This window comes from Erythrolamprus reginae, chromosome Z (assembly GCF_031021105.1).
Source record: "Erythrolamprus reginae isolate rEryReg1 chromosome Z, rEryReg1.hap1, whole genome shotgun sequence".
NCBI classification, from domain to species: Eukaryota; Metazoa; Chordata; class Lepidosauria; order Squamata; family Dipsadidae; genus Erythrolamprus; species Erythrolamprus reginae.
In genome coordinates, this window is record NC_091963.1 from 109,894,510 (window position 1) to 109,915,464 (window position 20,955).

Sequence of the window (20,955 nt, forward strand, 5' to 3'; positions counted from 1 at the left end):
TTCCAATGCTTCACTTATTTGATGTCTGATGATTGAAATAAAACACAATGACCAAAGCTATTACAAATTACAAATTACTAATAAATTGTTATTTTATTAATCACAATACTAATTGAATTATGGGGATAATTCTAGAAGAATAAATTTTCTTATTTATTATGCCACAATATTTAATTGGCACACCTTGCTAATGCTGGTTTTTTCATTATGCTGTAATTGGCTATACAGCAGATCTAAAGTTTTTATTTATATTTCTTGTTGAAGTCATAAAAAAACAGAACTTGCATACAAAAATTTGTTATTAAAACCACAAGTCGACCAGTTTTTCCTTCCTCATTAAGGAAAATCTCTCCTCCAATGGTGATGTTTGCTTTGAAAAATAATGACTGTTGAATCTGATCTATATATTTGTATCAGGATCGCAGTAATAGTAGAAGTAAGAACTACAGATAGTGCTTATTTAGCTCCACCTCATTTAAGCAACTGCTCACAGTTATGATAGTGATGAAAAAGTAACTTTACAACAATAATCACATTTATAGCCTTTATAGGACTGTAAAGTCAAAGAAATCTGAAGTAAGATCATGAACATAGTCACAGTTTCACTTAATGACTTCTTTGTTTAACAACCAAGTTGTTGGTTCTAATTCTGGTTACTAAACTAGTACCACTTGTAAATTCTTACTTGCTTCTGTAGAATGGGCACCTCTGTCTTCCTCCCTGCACAAATCTAAGGCCTGTGAACCAACAAAATGGGACCTTAAAAAATGGCTGAATACAGTGTGTGAGGGGTTAACAGAATAAGCCAAAGAAAGTAATAGTTGGGCTAATATAAATAACTCTATATACTCTTCTTGGTAAACGTTGTGCCAGTAAATAATATATAAAGTAGCACATGCATGCAGCCTAAAGAGAATATGGGCTGATACTATTGATTCCCATCTCCCTTTAATGTTCTCATAGTCTTAGACAGTGTTTCTCTCCTTTCCATCTCAATGTAGGCAAAAGGTCCATGATCCTTCTACAGTAACTGCAGCCCCTGTGGCCTGTGGGCCACATTTTAAGAAGCATTGGCTAAAAAGTTTATTTTCATATATCTAAACCCCAAATAAAATACATTATCAAGTCCATTTTGTGCTATATCAGTAAGGAAAGCTTGTTTTGTCGCCATTGTAGCCTTGGAATATTGCCCAGACAAGCTTTTCCTAGTACTGTAATTCCAAATCTAATCTGTCTCAGCTCTTCAAGAATCCTTGAATGTACATATTTGCAAAAGTACTGTTCTTCTGAAGGACGAATCTGAGCTTATAAAGCGGAGGGCGAGAGCTCCGGACTTAGTTGGGTGCTAGCTACTTGATTGAGCGCAGCAGTCTTCTAAAGCCAGTGTGCTCAATCTTTGGCCAAATATTGGCCGAGAAGAAGCAACAGCAGCTGCAGAGTGAATAAGTTAGTCAACTTCATTTCATTCAGGTGCCTCCAAGGGGAGGAAATTTCATCAATATGTAAGTAAAATCTGACTTCTTGCTTCTCATTTGTAGGTGGATACAACTTCAGATTCAACTTTGGACCGTATTGTATTCTTACTAACTAAATGTCTTTACAATTCCAGTGTTTGTTTTTGCAGGTGAATTTGCTAATAGGGAAAAGAAACATTCACTTTGGTACCCAAGGAAGTTTCCTCCACTTCGTCGGAAATGGGTTTAAAGTTTATGAACTGGAACTTTAAAAAACTTTCCCTTTGGGTTTGCTATTCCCTATTTATTTTCTGTCCTCTTTCTCCCAAAAAGCTTAATGTTATGGGGATAGGTAGATAGTTTATCTGTGTATATTTGACATTTTGAATGCAGCAAATAACTGTTTCGTCTGTCGAATCCGTTATTTAATTTTTTAAAATATGTTATTTTCAACTTCAAGAATACAACCCTGACTTTGAAATAGAGAAGTAGCACTAGTAGGAAGCCAGCAGCAGCTGGTTTTTCTAATTCTACTCTATCATTAGTCTTTTGAGACCACTGAAAATACCTCTGTTAAATTCTCTCCCCTGATTAATATGTTTTAACTTTGTTGCAGGTGATTAAGGAAAGGGAGATACTAAACATTAGGTAGAAGCACTTTCTTCCTCCTAAGTTTTAGAGATCTTTTCAAATTTCTTCCTAGTTGGGGGCTGCCTTGGGAAGGGTGTGTGTGTAAAGTTGAGAATCTCACTTTCTTCAGAGTCATTCCTTTAGCACAGGGCTATCAAACTCCCAGTCCATGGGCTGGATACATAATGATTTTATTGGATCAAGGGTTTTTAATGTTATTTTTCATTTTAAAGAACATAACAAACTAACAGTGGACAATAGTAGCATGTTAATTAGGTATTTTAAGAGGCAAGAAATGCTCGCTTCTTAAGCAATACCTAAGACATACTTAGATGCTATGAATTTGCAAGAAATTCTGATTCACTTAAAATGAATCAAAATGTTAGGGATAAATATTTTCAAACCTTGAGACTGTTTCAGGAGATTTTCTCTTTGTGCTTTATTTATTCCTAGGTTTTTCTTGCCTTTACAGTAAACATCAAGCGATTCCTCCCCCACCCCACTCATTCTTTCGGCAATATATCTAGTAGTTTCTGGCACTCTTGCTAGACACCTGAAAACATGTGGGTGTATGTTGCTGTTGAATGATTGGGGAGAAAGCAGGCTGCCGGAGACAGCTGATCTTCTGGAAGGAAACTGTTCCTTCCTGTCAGGGCAGCTGGGAAACAGCCACAAAAGCTATAGGCACAAGTTGCTATTGTAGAAATGTATGGTAAGTATTTGTAGGCAAAGGCTTGTATTAGGCCTCATGACTCACTGATGTAATACACCAGTCTGTCTGATGTTTGATACAAATTTCTGTTACACAAATGAATTATCAACATCCTAGATGAATGATCTATAAAGGAGCTTGCCCAGATCACCCAAAATTATATGGTATAAGGCTGCAGCTGGAATGTTGCCATTTTATTTTACATTTCTAAATTTGTCTTGTGCAAGGTGCCCCTAGGTGGCTTGTAATAATTTAGCTTTAACTTCTATTCACACATCAGGTAATTTATTGGGATTCTAGTCTCTGCACCTTATAGTACACTTATGTGCTCAGTTTAAAATCTTTGCATCCAGCACATTGTGTTTCTATATAATTTGTAGTGTGGACTGTTTATCACCTCATCTCATGTCAATTCCTCTCTGTAGAAATTAGATGTTGTACAGAAGTAGGTATATTTACTTATTATTGTTGTTGATCTGTTTCTGTAATTTAAATGAATGCAGCAAAGGTCTTTAATTGGCTAAAATATCAGAGGCAGCAAAGGGGTTGTGATAAACCTGATTTTATTTTAAAATCTCCCTGGAGGAATTCCAGTATATTGCTGTTGTTCAGCAACATTTGACAATGCCAGCAAAACGAGAGTACTTGGTGTTTGCAGACAATTCTTCATGCTGGAATTTTTAAAATCCTATGACTAATTGGAATTTATGAACAGGAAAAAGGTTCCAGTGCTGGAAAGGGTGGGAAGAAATTGAATGATGAATAGGGGCTCAGTTACAGTGGCAATGGGTTCATTATTAGAAAACTTGAAAGACCGGATTAGGAGCAAATCATCATAGGGAATATCTATGCAGGAGTCAGAAATAACTACATGCATTTCATTAACTGTAAAAGGAAGATTGTTGAGTTAATGTTCACAGAGAATATATATCGCTATGTAATTGAAAAGGATGCTGATTTTTCCTTTAACATTCCCAAATCCATTCACAAAGGGGATTCACAGCATTCCCCCTCTAAACAAGATTTGTAAAAAATATGTGAGGTCATATATCCTAAATATTGAAAGGAAAAATTGAAAATACTACTAAAACAGGTTTCGTTGCAATTGGTTGTTTTATACTCCTGTACAGTATTTAAAAAAACACTATAATAAAGAGGCTAAAATATATTTTGGCCCTGCTTCTTCTCTTTCTTACTTCCTCTAATTTTCCTAAGCTTTACATCTGACCCTTGCCTCCTAGAAATATACCTCACTAATGTTAAATTTTTAGATTAAGAGTGGAGAAGGTAGGCGTGATTGCTTTTTAGAAAAGTCTTATTGATGAGGGATTGGGCAGCCTTCCAAATTTAAAGGGAAAGAATTATTCAGAGCATGCATGTTAAATTCTAGGGAAAAAGCTTAAAATAACAGTAGGCAGGTACTATGTGCCCATACCAATGTGTACTCCAAAATGGCTTCCCCTCTCCCTGAATCTGATTGGTTGCACAGTCCTGTAACTCAGTGTTTTTCAACCAGTGTGCCGTGGCACACTAGTGTGCCGCGAGACATGGTCAGGTGTGCCGCGAAGCTCAGAGAGAGAAAGAAAACAAGAGAGAGAGAAAGAAAGAAAGAGAGAGAGAGAGAGAAAGAGAGAGAGAAAGCAAACAAGAGAGAGAGAAAGAAAACAAGAGAGAAAGAAAGCAAGAGAGAGAAAGCAAGAGAGAGAGAAAGAAAGCAAGAGAGAGCAAGAAAGAAAGCAAGAGAGAGAGAGAAAGAGAGGGAGGGAAGGTGGGAGAGAGAAAGACATAGAGGTAGGGAGGGAGAGAGGGAGAGAGAAATAGAGCAAAAAAGAGAAAAGAAGGAAGAGAGAAAGAAAGAGGGATGGAGAGAGAGAGAAAAAGAGGAAGGGAGAGAAAGAGGGAGGGAGAAATAGAGCGAAAGGAAGAGATAATTTTTTTGTTCAAACTTTTTTTAGCCCCCCCCCCTCAATGTGCCCCATGGTTTTGTACATGTAAAAAATGTGCCGCAGCTCAAAAAAGGTTGAAAATCACTGCTGTAACTGATATATGTTCAAATGTGTATATATCAGTTTATGCCTAATTTTGCAGCACAATAGAATACTTGAAATAAATTATCTAAATGTTGATCATCAGTTTAGTTTTCCAAAACCAGAAAAGAACTGGATCACATATTTGATCTGGGAAGCGGGCAAAATATAAATAAAGATGGGAGTTTGAAAATGGACAGGGCCAAGCCAGAGACTGTGGAGAAATAACCATGTTTTAAAAATCGCTATGAATTTTGGGCAGCAGCTAAAAATGCTGCTGATTTTTCTTTTCTAAGGAATGTTTCTTCCTCACTCTTAGCCAGGGAGCAGCATTATTATTAAAGAATTGTAAAAAAAGAAATGTGTTTATGCTTTTCTTTGTTTTTATTAGGAGGTGCTAAGTTATGGCAGTGTGGATCCAAGCTCAACAACTTCAAGGAGACGCTCTAAGACAAATGCAGGCCTTATACGGACAACATTTCCCCATCGAGGTTCGCCATTACCTCTCTCAGTGGATTGAGGCACAGCCATGGTAAGTGAGTGTGAAAACCTGGTTGTCCAGGAGCATTTTCAGCCTTGCGGAGAGATGATATGGAATGGGATATTTATCTTTTATGATTGTAACAATCCTTTGTCTAGCACAGTGGTTCTCAAACTGGGGGTCGGGACACCTTTGGGGGTTGAACGACCATTTCACAGGGGTCGCCTAAGACCATGTGAAAAGACAAATTTCCCATGATGTTAGGAACTAAAGCATCTATTATGGCGCCTTGGAACATATTTTTACAATCTGACCAATCAGGCGTTTACAGTGAGGGTGTCCCTCAGACCTTCCAGCCAATCAGCTTAAAGCTCTGTTGGGAGAATTGGCGCTAGACTTATGGTTTGGGGTCACCACAACATGAGGAACTGTATTAAGGGTCACGGCATTAGTCTACGGAGAGGGGCGGCATACAAATCCAATAAATAAAAATAAATAAATAAAAATTAGAAAGGTTGAGAACCACTGGTCTAGAGGCATATTATTTTAGCTGCATTGTTCTGGTCTTTGAATAAGGTTTTCGCCTCTGAGATTATTTTATTGCAGTGATAATCATCATTAAGCAGTGCAGTAACATAACATCATATATTACATCTCATTGCTTACTGGTGAAAATGATGGTTCCAGTTGTGGCCATAATTTGAGGAATGCATAAGAACAGTGATAGCGAACATTTTTTCCCTCAGGTGTCAAAAGAGCAGTGGCATGCGCTATCGTACATGCACAAGTGCTCAGACCCATAATTCAATGCCTGGGGAGGGTGAAAGCAGCTCCCCCTGGAGGCCCTCTAGAGCAGTTTCCCAAACATGGCAACTTGAAGATATTTGGACTTCAACTCCCAGAATTCCCCAGCCAGCAAATGCTGGCTGTGGAATTCTGGGAGTTGAAGTCCAGATATCTTCAAGTTGCCAAGGTTGGGAAACACTACTCTAGAGGTTGGAAATGGCCTGTTTCCTAACTTCTGATGGGACAACAGGCTCATGTTTTTTTGTTTTTTTGTTTTTATTATTATTATTATTATTATTATTATTATTAATAATAATAATAATAATAATTAGATTTGTATGCCGCCCCTCTCCGCAGACTCGGGGCGGCTCACAACAATAACAAAGACAATATAAGAACAAATCTAATAATTTAAAAAACACTAAAAACCCCATTATTAAAAGCAAACATACACACAAACATGCCATGTATAAACTATAGGCCCGGGGGACATGTCTCAGTTCCCCCATGCCTGACGGCAGAGATGGGTCTTAAGAGCTTTACAAAAGGCAAGGAGGGTGGGGGCAGTTCTAATCTCCGGGGGGAGCTGGTTTCAGAGGATCGGGGCCACCACAGAGAAGGTTCTTCTCTTGGGTCCTGCCAAACGACATTGTCTAGTCGACGGGACCCAGAGAAGGCCAACTCTGTGGGACCTAACCGGTCGCTGGGATTCGTGTGGCAGAAGGCGGTCCTGGAGATATTCTGGTCTGATGCCATGAAGGGCTTTATAGGTCATAACCAACACTTTGAATTGTGACCGGAAATTGATCGGCAACCAATGCAGATTGCGGAGTGTTGGTGTAACATGGGCATATCTTGGGAAGCTCATGATTGCTCTCCCAGCTGCATTCTGCACGATCTGAAGTTTCCGAACACTTTTCAAAGGTAGTCCCCTTCCCAGGCTCCAAAGGCTTCCGTAGAGCTGGGGGAGGGTAAAAATGTCCTCCCTATTCCCTCCGGAGACTCTCTGGAAGCCAAAAACAGCCTCCCAGAGACCAAAATCACTTGGTTGGCACACACATTCACTTTGTAACTGAGCTAGGGCAACAGCTTGCGTGCCAGCAGATATGGCTCCGCGTGCCATTTATGGCACCTGTGCCATAGGTTCGCCATCACTGGCCTAGAATTTCTGCCTATTGTACGAACATCAAGAAATGGCAACATATGCTATCTTTGCCTTCTCATTTTGACACAGATTATACGAAAGGTACCTTTGTTGTCCTCAGTACTTTTCTGCATATATCCTTCTGCTTTGTGATCCAATTTTCAGGGATTCTATAGATCTTGACAATCCTCAGGAAGGTGTCCGAGCTGCACAATTGTTGGACGGACTGATCCAGGAACTTCAAAAAAAGGCAGATCACCAAGTGGGTGAGGACGGCTTCCTTCTAAAGATCAAACTTGGTCATTACGCCACTCAGCTACAGGTGAGTTACAGAGGCTGGGAGTTTGGAAGGTAAAATATGGCGTTTTGAACGGCTGGTTTCCTACTCTTTCTACCCATTTTTAAATTGTTCACCCTTTCCTTACAGAATACATATAAACACTGCCCTCTGGAGTTAGTACGCTGTATTCGACACATCTTATACCACGAGCAACGTCTGGTGCGAGAGGCTAGAAATGTGAGTATAATTTACTTCCTTTTGCATAAATGTTTCTCCTTCCTATATATTTAATATGGCTGAATATACACTGCTCAAAAAAAAATAAAGGGAACACTTAAACAACACAATATAATTCCAATTAAATTAAACTTCTGCAAAATCAAACTGTCCATTTAGGAAGCAACACCGATTGACAATCAATTTCACATGCTGTTGTGCACATTCAACTTTGTACAGAGCAAAGTATTCAATGAGAATATTTCATTCATTCAGATCTAGGATGTGTTCTTTGAGCGTTCCCTTTATTTTTTCTGAGCAGTGTATATAGATATACATATTTGGCAGTAATATCCATACATTTTCCATCCTTAAATTTCCATATTTACAGAGCCCTTTACAGGCCAGCAGCATGGCTGATGCCGTGACTCAGAAGCACCTTCAGATCAACCAGACTTTTGATGAATTACGCCTGTTCACCCAGGACACTGAGAACCAGCTGAAAAAGCTTCAGCAGCATCAGGAATATTTCATCATCCAGTACCAAGAGAGCCTTCATCTGCAAGGTATATCTGTGGGAATAGAGGAGGAATAGCATGTCGTTTGCAAGATTGTAGTTCTAAATACTATTTATTTTTTATTTTTTTTTTATTTATTTATAATTTATAATTTATTACTTATTATTTATTACTTTTACTTATTACTTATTATTATTATTATTATTATTATTATTATTATTATTATTAATTAGATTTGTATGCCGCCCCTCTCCATAGACTCGGGATGGCTCACAACACAATAAAACAGTTCGTAACAAATCTAATAATTTACAATTTAAAATATTTAAAAAACCCCATTATTAAGCAGACATATGTATAAACATACCATACATAAATTGTATAGGCCCGGGGGAGATATCTCAGTTCCCCCATGCCTGACGGCAAAGGTGGGTTTTGAGGAGTTTACGAAAGGCAAGGAGGGTGGGGGCAGTTCTAATCTCTACTTATTATTTATTATTTATTGTTTATTGTTTATTATTTATTATTTATTGTTTATTGTTTATTGTTTATTGTTTATTGTTTATTATTTATTATTTATTATTTATTATTTATTACTTATTACTTATTACTTATTACTTATTACTTATTAGTTAGTTAGTCCAATACAAATTGAAAGTTAAAGAGAATAAAAACATGTAGTAGTAAATATCAGGGAAAGATATGAGAATAGAATATGTCATAGAATATGTCTGCTGTATGCCGCCCCGAGTCTACGGAGAGGGGCGGCATACAAATCTAATAAATAAATAAAATAAATAAATAAGAATAGAGGAAAGGATATATGAATGGAAGAAAAGATATATAAAATATAGGAGAGACAATTCGAGAGGGGACAGAAGGCACACTAGTGCACTTCCGTCTAATAACCAGTCTTCATAATATGAATACTAACCTGTAATGATGGAGTAATAGAACTCTGGCATCTCCTGGTAGGACTAGAACAAACCTCTATTGAAAATTCTGCAGAAGCAGTTTAAAGTGAAGTCAGCTGGATGGATGGTATTCCTTTTGATGCTCTTTAACTGGATTTTTAAAGAAAGTATTGCAGGTAGCCCTTGACTTATAGCCAGGCACTTAGTGATTGTTCATCTAAAAAAATGGAACTTGCAATCTGGATTCTGATGATCAGATCCCCCTCCATGGACATGTGTAGCCTTGGGCTGCTCTCAGTTCGGACTGGTTCTTAGATTGGTAATTGGTAGTATACAAAGATATAACTATGTTTATATACATAATACTACCGTAGTAAGAGAGAAACATTAGGACAGGGGACGGGAGGCACGCTGGTCCACTTATGCATGCCCCTTGCTGACCTCTTGGGAATTGGGAGAGGACAACAGTAGGTAGTCTAAAGGTACAGTTTTGGGGGTTAGGTGATGATAGGCAAATGACAGTTTCAGAATGGTGGTAGTACAGTAGATACAGTTGTTACTGATAGTTATTATTGATTGCGAACTACACCTAGTATGGGGTGCGGATATATGTGTGTTGAATGTTTTGAAAACACAGATACAATAAGAAAGATGCCAATATTACCAAGGAATAAATAGAATAAAATTATATTAATAACATTTCTATAAAAGAAAGAAAAGTATGGATTTTTCTCCTCTGAATCTATGTATTGCTAAGGAAATAACTGACAAATGTACCTTTTTCTTTTATGTACACTGAGGGCATATACACCAGAGACCAATTCCTTGTGTGTACAATCACCCTTGGCCAATAAAGAATTTTATTCTCTTATTCTCACCAGCAAGAGGCTCTGCCCACTCGCCCGAGTGCACGCGCAAACTGGTAGCAAACTAATTCAGAACCCACTTCTGATCATGTGACTGAACGTAGGGCACTTAGATAGGCAGCATCATATTTTACAATGGTTTTGCTGAAAACTGGCATTTCTGTTTTTTGGCAAAACTCATCCACAGTGAACAACTGGTTTGCTTAATGACCATGGAATTCACCTTACATTCATAATGTTCACTTTGCACCTGTGGTTTTCACTTAATGGCTGCCACAAAACATGTTGCAAGAGCGGGTGAGTCACATGACCAATTGGTTTAACAACCATTGTGACATACAATCATAATGGGCAATATGTCGAGGACTACCTCTAAAACAACTAAACAGATACACTCTCTTCTGGTTACATGGGAGTTTATTTATTTTATTTTATTTATTTATTTGATTTTTTTATGCCGCCCTTCTACTTAGACTTAGGGCGCCTTACAACATGTTAGCAGTAGCATTTTTTAACAAAGCCAGCATATTGCCCCCACAATTCCTGTCCTCATTTAAACCAACTCAGAAGGATGGAAGGCTGAGTCAACCTTGAGTGGATTTGAACCGCTGACCTACAGATCTACAGTCAGCTTCAGTGGCGTGTAGTACAGCACTCTACCTGCTGCGCCACCCCAGCTCAATGAGTTGAGAGCTGATTTGAGTTAATTCAAGGCAAGGATTAATTTTACGCTTCCTTTCCAGCCCAATTTAGCCAGCTCTCTCAGCTAAGCCCACAGGAACGCATAGTCCGTGAACCTACTTTGCAGCAAAAGAAGTCATCCCTGGAATCTTGGCTGCACCGGGAGGCTCAGACACTGCAACAGTATCGTGTAGTAAGTGCCACCCTCCCAAGTCCTAATTCTGACTTTCTACTTTGTTGTTGTTGCTGCTGTTAATGCCAAATTCAAAATGCTTTTTGTTCTTTTCAGGAACTGGCTGAAAAGCACCAGCAGACACTGGCTTTGCTTCGCAAGCAGCAGACTATAATCTTGGACGATGAGTTGATCCAGTGGAAGAGGAGGCAGCAACTAGCAGGAAATGGTGGTCCCCCTGAGGGGCCTTTAGATGGCCTGCAAGCATGGTAGATAGCATGAGAGGGAACAGGGGTTGGAGAGGAAAGCGGAATGTAGGGAAGAGCAGGCAGAATTGGGGGGTTGGGGGGAATTAAGCACGTCATCAGCTTAGAATCATTATGTTACCACACATTGTCTAAGTCCAGCCCTCTTGAATTCAGGCTTCTCTGCCTTTTTATTTTATTTTATTTTATTTTATTTTATTTTATTTTATTTTATTTTATTTTATTTTATTTTATTTTATTTATTCATTTGTTCAATACACAAATACATAGGAAGAAAAATAGACATGTGGTAATATATATAAGGGTAAAAGTGAACTTAGAGGAGAGGATATATGAAAGGAAGAGAATACAGTGATCCCTCGATTTTCGCGATCTCGATCTTCGCGAAACGCTATATCGCGATTTTTCAAAAAATATTAATTAAAAATATTTTCCCACCCAATGACGTCACTCTCTTCCTTTCTCATCTTTCTTTCTCTCTCTCTTTCTCTATCTTGCTTCTTCCTCTCTCACACTCTCTTCCTCCCTCTCTCATCTCTTTCTTTCCTTCTCTCTCTTTCTCTATCTCTCCCCCTCTTGCTCTCGAGTGGCGCGTAGGCGGCGGGGAAAACCCAGGGAAGGTTCCTTCGGCCGCCCAGCAGCTGATCTGCTCGGCAGCGCCGCAGCAGCGAGGAGCCGAAGATCCGGGTTTCTCCTTTGCGTGGGCGGCGGGGAAACCCCGATCTTCGGCTCCTCGCTGCTGCGGTGCTGCCGAGCAGATCAGCTGCTGGGCGGCCGAAGGAACCTTCCCTGGGTCTTCCCCGCCGCCCACGCAAAGGGGAAACCCCGATCTTCGGCTCCTCGCTGCTGCGGCGCTGCCTAGCAGATCAGCTGCTGGGCGGTGGAAGGAACCTTCCCTGGGTCTTCCCAGGTGCGGAAGTAAAAACACCATCTGCGCATGCGCGGCCATGGAAAAAAAGGGCGCGCATGCGCAGATGGTGTTTTTACTTCCGCACCACTATATCGCGAAAAATCGATTATCGCGAGGGGTCTTGGAACGGAACCCTCACGATAATCGAGGGATCACTGTATATATGATAGGTGAAAGAAAGGAAAGACAATTGGACAGGGGACGAAAGGCACACCAGTGCACTTATGTACGCCCCTTACTGGCCTCTTAGGAACCTGGAGAGGTCAATCGTGGAGAGTCTAAGGGAGAAATGTTGGGGGTTAGGGGTTGACACAATTGAGTCCGGTAATGAGTTCCACGCTTCGATAACTCGATTGTTGAAATCATATTTTTTACAGTCAAGTTTGGAGCGGTTCGTATTAAGTTTGAATCTGTTGCGTGCTCTTGTGTTATTACGGTTGAAGCTGAAGTAGTCATTGACTGGTAGGACGTTGCAGCATATGATCTTGTGGGCAATACTCAAATCGTGTTTTAGGCGCCGTAGTTCTAGGCTTTCTAGGCCCAGGATTGTTAGCCTTGTGTTCACCTTCACTTTAACTTCCTCCACTCACCTGTCTCTTTCCCCAACTCTGTTCTATTGGTTGCCCTGAAGTGCACTGCTTACTCCTGCTTCCCATCATTACCCCCTTCAGCCCCCAATTTACCTTCACTATCTTCTTCCTCCTGTTGTAGGCCCTCCCTCTGCAGAGGGCAGGACAACTGAAAGGACAGAAGTGGGGGAAGATAGCCAGGTGGGGGGTTTTTTGGGGGGGAGTTGAAACATATTCTGCAGTCATAAATGTGGATAAGTTGCCAAATTTTGATTATGTGGTTCAATGGCTATAACTTTGAGTTGCATTTGTAAGTACAACTTGTAACCTTTTACAGTCGCTGAACAAACTTGACTGTAAAAAAATATGACTTTAGTAACCGAGTTGTTGAAGCATGGAACTCATTACCGGACTCCATAGTGTCATTCCCAAACTCCCAACACTTTACCCTTAGATTATCCACGGTTGACCTATCTAGATTCCTAAGAGTCAGTAAGGGGTGAGTACAAGTGCACTAGAGTGCCTTCCGTCCCCTGTCCTATAGCTCTCCTATATCTCCTATTCCTTTCTTCTATTCCTATATCTCTTCTTCTATTCTTTCATTGATATGTTTTATTCCTATATCTTCTCTTCTATTCTTTCTTAGATATATTTTACTATGAGTATATCCTCTATAACCTTCATTATGTATTTTACTATGTGTATACCCACTAAAACCCTCATTGTGTATTGGACAAAATCAATAAATCAATAATAAATAAAACAATCAGGTGAGGAGTACTTCCAAGTTATATCTATAACTGATTTCTACCAATCCCATTCTATATAAGCTGAACATTTTTCACTCCTTTCTGTGAGAAATGTCACAAAGGTGTGTGAATTTAGCTTAATATAATGGCTGCTATAACTAGCTTCTATTTCCTGATACCTTTTCTGTAATTTTCAGAATTGTATCCTGACAAAAAAAAACCCCAAAAAAGGAGATTACTATTAATCTGAATTTGGAAACCTTTTTAAAATAACCCCATCCCTGCCTTCTCTTTATGTCTTCAGGCTCAATGCTAATTCAAATTAAATTCATGGTTGACCCAACAATTACATTATGCAGCATATTCATAACATTAAAAATCCACAAGCAAATGAAATAATAAAATTAAAAGCCATACTTAACAACCATACATGGCTAGTACACAACATCATTTGACAGGGCCATTTATTTTTATGATTATCTCTTGAAATGCAAAACAACATTATTGTAGGATTGATCCAATATCCTAACTTAATTGAACTCAAATAATAATCGATAATGATGGATAGTAAAAAAAAAAAATCACCAAAAGTAGCCCATAGTCTGTGTATAATACTATACTTCCCTTGAATTTATTATCTAAAGTAGTTGTCAGATAGTGTGGTTTTAGGTAGTTTGAGCTTTGTCTGTTTTTTAAAATGACATTCATAAATATTAAGCAAAATGGTTGAAGATAGCATTTCTTGGCATCATTAGGAAATATGTCTTGCACTGAGATTTTCCCTAAGGCCTTTTGTGCTCCCCATCACATACTTCTTTCCCTAGGTCTCACTAATCCTTACTGTATATACATGCTCCCTCTTCTTTTCCTGATTCGATAGTTGTTAGTCTTTCAAGAATTAATGTTAGTCTTTCAGATGCCACAGGATTCTTCACTGTTTCTGACAAACTATAATACAATGAGTTTCTTCCCTAGGTGTGAAAAACTGGCTGAATTTATTTGCCAGAACCGCCAACAAGTACGCCGTGCCGAACACTTATACCAGCAGCTGCCTATTCCTGGACCAATTGAAGAGTTGCTCTCAGATGTTAATGGTACCGTCACAGACATCATTTCTGCGCTAGTTACCAGGTAGGATTGCGTTGTTAGATATACTTGCTTCTTACAAGGGATGTGTAATAATCTGTGGGTAGTTACTGAGATATTTTTTGATATGCAAGAGTTTTCCTCTTCAAGGGATGGGTTGATTGTTTGAATAAATGTCTTTTATTGCTTTGGAATCTATTGCACTTGAATATACTATGTAGATCATCTGTGTTCTCTTAGAGTTCTAGTTATTTCAGAGCCTTTTTGCTTGTCTAATGAATTTATTAGCTCTACATGGCAATGGACCAGATTACCTCTGGAACCGCCTGCTACCGCACAAATCCCAGCGACCGATAAGGTCCCACAGAATTGGCCTTCTCCGGGTCCTGTCGACTAAACAATGTCGTTTGGCGGGCCCCAGGGGAAGAGCCTTCTCTGTGGCGGCCCCGGCCCTCTGGAACCAACTCCCCCCGGAGATTAGAACTACCCCCACCCTCCCTGTGTTTCGTAAACTACTCAAGACTCATTTATACCGCCAGGCATGGGGGAGTTGAGATAGCTCTTCCCCCTAGGCCATTACAAGTTATGCATGGTATGTTTGTGTGTATGTTTGGTTTTATAATAGGGGTTTTTAGCTGTTTTTTATTATTGGATTGTACATGTTGTGTTTATTATTGTTGTTAGCTGCCCCGAGTCTGTGGAGAGGGGGGGCATACAAATCCAATAAATAATAATAATAATAATAATAATAATAATAATAATAATTATTATTATTATTATTATTATTATTATTATTATTATTACACAACTTGTTCTGCCTGTTGTGGGTTATTGCTATGATATTTGAGTACAACTAGTCCTTGATTTAGGACCATTTGTTTAATGAGAGTTCAAAGTTATGGCCTCAGAAAAAGTAATCTATGATCCATCCTCAAAATTACAACTATTGCACCACCCGAGTCATGTGATTACAATTTGGACTCTTGTTTTATGATGGTTGCAGTATATAGAAGTCATAAAAGTGCAATTTGCAACTTTCCCAGCCAGCTTCCGACAAGCAATGTCAAATGTTGAAGCTGGGTTCACTTCATCCACTTAATGACCACAGTAAAAATGGTTTCAAAATGATGTGACTTGCTGAAAGACTTAGAGGCCAAAGTTCCAGTGCCTTTTATGTTAATAAGTCAATGTCTACCTGTAGATTGTGTGTGTGTGTGTGTGTGTGTGTGTGTGTGTGATCATTGGGGTTTGTAGTTTCCCATTGCTTTATTTGCTGATGAGATATATATTCTGAGTTACAAAAAGCTAGCACATTTATTTTTGTATTATTTTTCACCTTCTGTAACTAATGACTTGGTCTTTCCTTCCCCTTTCGTCTCCTTATAGCACATTCATAATAGAAAAGCAACCTCCACAGGTGTTAAAGACTCAGACTAAGTTTGCAGCGACAGTACGACTGCTGGTTGGTGGAAAGTTAAATGTTCACATGAACCCACCACAAGTAAAGGCCACCATTATCAGTGAGCAGCAAGCCAAAGCCCTACTGAAGAACGAGAGTACCCGCAAGTATGTATGTTTAATACAGGCTAAGGATACAGTGGAAGGGAAGACAGAATCCATTTCCCCTGAACCAGTTTTCTTACTGCTTACCATCCTCCATAAATGTGTTTCCAACCCCAACACTTCTGAAGGATGCTGCACTAAGAAAATATGTCAGAAGATTTGAAGAGTAGAAATTAATACATACAAATATGCCATGAATACTCTTAAATAAAAACAGAATCATTGTAACTTTGAAAATTAAAATTGGCAATACAGTGTTCCCTCAATTTTTGCGGGGGATGCATTCCGAGACCGCCCGCAAAAGTCGAATTTCCGCGAAGTAGAGATGCGGAAGTAAATACACTATTTTTGGCTATTAACAATATCACAAGCCTTCCCTTAACACTTTAAACCCCTAAATTGCAATTTCACATTCCCTTAGCAACCATTTAGATTATTATTCACCATGTTTATTTATTAAAGTTTATTTTAAAAATATTTATTAAAGGTGGATGAAAGTTTGGCGATGACATATGACGTCATTGGGCGGGAAAAACCGTGGTACAGGGGGGAAAACCACAAAGTATTTTTTAATTAATATTTTTGAAAAACCGTGGTATAGACTTTTCGCGAAGTTCGAACCCGCGAAAATCGAGGGAACACTGTATATTTTCACTGTTTATCCTGGATACTGAAGTATTAAGAGCAAGAAAGTTAGTCTGAATTTCAACCCAACTCTCAGGACTGAAAGCTTTTGGCTTTCTTATTCGACTTCTTTGCTGCTCTTACAACCTGTGACTAAGCCAACTTTCATTATTAATATCTTTGTTAGAGTTTATCACTATTTGGTTGGGGAGGTAGAAATTTGATCAACATTAATGTTTAAACTTACCTAAAGACAAGGGCAACAGAGCAAAAAAGTAGCTGCTTGGTTTTAGGCAATTCAGTGTACATTGTACATTCATTTGCTTGTAATAGATCTTAGAATTTTGAAAAGCAGATTTTACTAAGCCGTGAGAACCAATCTAAAATTTCCACTGGATGGAGCCATATCATTGGTATTCCCGAAGTGCAAAATTAACACTCTCGGTGGGAGATAGTAAATCGCCCATGATATACAGGCTTGCATTCAACTCAGCTGCTATTTCTTTCTCCTTTTTTTTGGCAGTGAGTCCAGCGGTGATATCTTGAACAATTCCTGTGTTATGGAATATCATCAGGCAACTGGAACACTGAGTGCTCATTTCCGCAACATGGTGAGAGTTGTCTTCACTGATTCACACTATCTCCCTCCAACTTCACATCCCACTGTTGTTTTTCCTATTAAAAATGTAACTAATGAGGAAAGCCTTCATCTACTAGAGTCAATTAAAGACTAATTCTAGATTTAGCTTTTAATAACAGGTGTGGAAAGCAAAGTTACCTGTCTGAGTATATAGCTGAGTTAATTATTTGTGGTTTTTAGTCTTAAGTTTTATGGAGACCATTTGTGACCTGTTTCCTATTTCTTGTGTCTCCCTCTATTATCTCATCCATCCATAGTCCCTGAAGCGGATCAAGCGTTCGGACCGCCGTGGTGCTGAATCAGTGACTGAAGAGAAGTTCACCATTCTCTTTGAGTCTCATTTCAGTGTAGGTGGCAATGAGTTGGTATTCCAGGTGAAGACATTATCTCTGCCAGTGGTGGTAATTGTGCATGGCAGCCAGGATAACAATGCCACTGCCACAGTGCTGTGGGACAACGCTTTTGCAGAGCCAGGACGTGTGCCCTTTGCGGTGCCAGACAAAGTGATGTGGTCCCAGCTGTGTGAGGCTCTCAACATGAAGTTCAAGTCTGAAGTCCAGAGCAGCCGTGGACTCACCAAAGACAACCTCCTCTTTCTTGCCCAAAAGCTCTTCAATAGCAACATGAATCATCTGGAAGATTATAACAACATGACTGTCTCCTGGGCTCAGTTCAACAGGGTAAATAAGAAACTAATTTAAAATCAGATTTGCCAGAAAACCACTTTGTGGGACGTAGTTTGGCCTGCAGGCCTTTTCCATCACCATAACTTTCTCCTAAGTCTTCCCCCACCCCCACCCCCATTTCCTATCTGTACCATTGTTATGAATTCTCTTTTTTATTTGCTGCTCAATCTGCATTTGAGCTTTTTAAAAAAAGAGACAATTCAGTTTGTAAATGTAATCTTGAGGCTACACATTCAGCCACCTCAGAGTCCTTCTTTTTAAGCCTTAAAGTTTGGGATATTTTTGATTCCCCTCCCCTCCCCTTCTTCCTTTGGCAGCGACTATCCTTCTCCTCTTCTTCCTCCTCCTCCCACCCAAATTCTGAGCTTTTATTTCTTTCCTAATGGGTTTGCACGCATTATTTGCTTTTACATTGATTCCTATGGAGAAAATTGCTTCTACTTACAAACGTTTCTACTTAAGAAACCTGGTCACGGAACGAATTAAGTTCTTAGGTAGAGGTACCACTGTATTTGGGGACTGTATATAAAACATACAGTTTACTGCATGTATGAAATTTGTATAACTTAAATCAACTCTACAGGTAACTAACTGAATTTCTTTTTAAAATTGAGAGCCATTCATAAGTGCAGTGATAAATAATAAATCTCCCATAGTTAAGCATTCAAATCTATAGAAGTTCCAAAGTTTTCCCAACTTTTGTTCCATCAGTTTGGAGTCATTTAAACTTAAAATAATGTGTATTATGTTTCTGATAAATATGATTGCCTGTTTATTTTGCTATGAAGCTATTCCTTCTCTAGCATACTAATATAGGATCAAAGAAAATATAATGATTTCTGACCACCAAAGAAAGATTCCAGAGCTATGTTGTTGGTTTTTTCTTTTAATTTAACTAGGAGAATCTTCCAGGGCGCAATTATACATTCTGGCAGTGGTTTGATGGAGTGATGGAAGTCCTGAAAAAACATCTGAAGCCTCACTGGAACGATGGGTAAGAGTCCTATCCTCCACTCCCTTCAATTCATTTTTCCCTGTCTAGATACTTTGCCGACTGATTTCTCTCTATCGCTTCCACTTCTCTAGGGCTATTCTAGGTTTTATCAACAAGCAGCAAGCACATGATTTGCTAATCAGCAAACCAGATGGAACTTTCCTCTTGAGGTTCAGTGACTCTGAAATTGGAGGGATCACAGTTGCCTGGAAGTTTGAAAATGGTAAATTCTTTTTCAACAACATTAATGCCTATTTTGATCACTATGAGAACATTGGATCAGAATGTATTGAGCACATATTATTTTATCTGATTATGATCTGCGTTTTTTGCAGCTGAGAGAATGTTCTGGAACTTAATGCCCTTCACCACCCGCGACTTCTCCATCCGCTCCCTGGCAGACCGCCTGGGTGACCTCCCATATCTCACTTTTGTGTATCCCGATAGACCCAAGGAAGATGTTTTCTCCAAATATTATATGCCAATCACTTCAGGTAATTGCAGTGCCTTTTGTTTTTTGGATCATTGTCTTTTTCCAATGGATACATATGATCCTTTCATTCTCAGCAGAGGAACCCAGGCAGTTTCAAATGAATTTTTTCTTTGATCATATAAATTGTATCTATTTTAGAAACATCTCTGGTATTACAGGATACTACCAGAAAATGTTTTGAAAATGCATTATTAAAAAGAGAGGTAAACGCTAATGTAAAGAGAGAAGGCAGTGATACAGCTAGATTGGAACTGCATATTTCTCTAAAAGATGGAGATAAAGAAGGTTAATTGAGGCAAAACAGATATTTTTCATGACTAATTTTCTTTTCCTTTTGATGGAGGAAGAAAGAGTCCTCTTTAATGACCAGGTCAGTGACTGTTTATACAGCTGAATACTTGAGAAGAATAAACTGTATTTCAATTTACTTACGGTCATAGTTCCCTCTAAGCTGAGCAGTGAGCAATCGCTCACTTAAAAATCATCATCAACTCAGAGTTTTCCAAACCTGCCCAGAAGCCGAGAGGCAAAGAGTGAGAGGGAAGGAGAGAGAGAGGAAGAGAGAGAAACAGATAGAAAAAAGAGGAAGGAAAAGAGAAAGAAAAAGAATGGGAGTAAGGAAGAGAGAAAGAAAATCAAAATCTAGTTTGAAACTAGCTCAACTATTTAAGTGGCATTTTGATATTGATAGAGTTGCCCTATTATGAGCTCACTGTTATAGACACACAATACAGTATTTTATTTTGAAATTCTCTGAGGCAAAACAGGGTGGGTTTTTTATTTGTTTATTTGTTTGTTTGTTTGTTTATTTATGTATTTATGTATTTATGTACAGTGGTACCTCAAGATACGAACCCCTCGTCTTACGAACAACCCGAGATACGAACCCGGGGTTCAGAAAATTTTTGCCTCTTCTTATGAACTTTTTTCGTCTTACGAACGCCAAACCCGAACTTCCGGGTTCGGCGTTCGGGAGGCTGCTGGGAAGCCCTGCAGCCCAGCTGTCACCTTTTAAAACACCCCCCGGCTGTTTTAAAGGTGACAGCCGGGCAGCGGGGCTTCTCGGCGGCGGCGGCAGGTTTGTAAGATGGAAAACGTTCGGGAGGCCGCTTTGGGTTTTTGGCTGGGAGGGAGGGCAGGAGGTCCAGCGCTGGGGGAGGGAGTCAGGAAGGTCCTCCTGCTCCCCCCTCCCAGTGAAAAACACAAAGACGGTCTGCCGCCGGAGACCCCTTTGTATTTTTGGCTGGGGGGGGGAAGCAGGATGCGCAGGATCGGGCCGGCGGCGGGCGCGGGAAAAGGCAGCAGGTCTGGGACACCCCCCACCCCAGCACTTTGAATCCCGCCGCTTCTGCTGGATACGGGCGATGGGCGGGGCGAGCTGCCACAGCCCCTGGCTTCCGCGCCACTCGTCCCACCCCACCGCCCGTATCCAGCAGAAGCTGCTGGATTCAAAGTGCTGGGGTGGGGGGGCTGTCAGGACACCCCCCACCCCAG

General features: G+C 39.6%; 2 protein-coding genes across 5 annotated transcripts in view; one reads left to right on the top strand and one right to left on the bottom strand.

The window, feature by feature from the left end:
- ATP6V0A1 (ATPase H+ transporting V0 subunit a1) overlaps positions 1-20,955 on the bottom strand; it is a 512,121-nt gene that overhangs the window by 293,693 nt on the left and 197,473 nt on the right. The window lies entirely within an intron of this gene.
- The window catches only part of LOC139153560 (signal transducer and activator of transcription 5B), a 68,648-nt gene that overhangs the window by 37,579 nt on the left and 10,114 nt on the right, over positions 1-20,955 (top strand). For all 3 annotated transcript variants that reach the window (XM_070727652.1, XM_070727651.1, XM_070727653.1), the window contains exons 2-14: positions 5,215-5,355; positions 7,400-7,556; positions 7,662-7,751; positions 8,122-8,296; positions 10,772-10,902; positions 10,999-11,150; positions 14,351-14,506; positions 15,848-16,027; positions 17,172-17,259; positions 17,546-17,968; positions 18,874-18,968; positions 19,061-19,191; positions 19,304-19,462. In XM_070727652.1, the coding sequence (XP_070583753.1) occupies positions 5,228-5,355; positions 7,400-7,556; positions 7,662-7,751; positions 8,122-8,296; positions 10,772-10,902; positions 10,999-11,150; positions 14,351-14,506; positions 15,848-16,027; positions 17,172-17,259; positions 17,546-17,968; positions 18,874-18,968; positions 19,061-19,191; positions 19,304-19,462 (2,065 nt within the window). In that variant the 5' untranslated portion in view covers positions 5,215-5,227. The remainder of the gene's footprint in view (positions 1-5,214; positions 5,356-7,399; positions 7,557-7,661; positions 7,752-8,121; positions 8,297-10,771; positions 10,903-10,998; positions 11,151-14,350; positions 14,507-15,847; positions 16,028-17,171; positions 17,260-17,545; positions 17,969-18,873; positions 18,969-19,060; positions 19,192-19,303; positions 19,463-20,955) is intronic.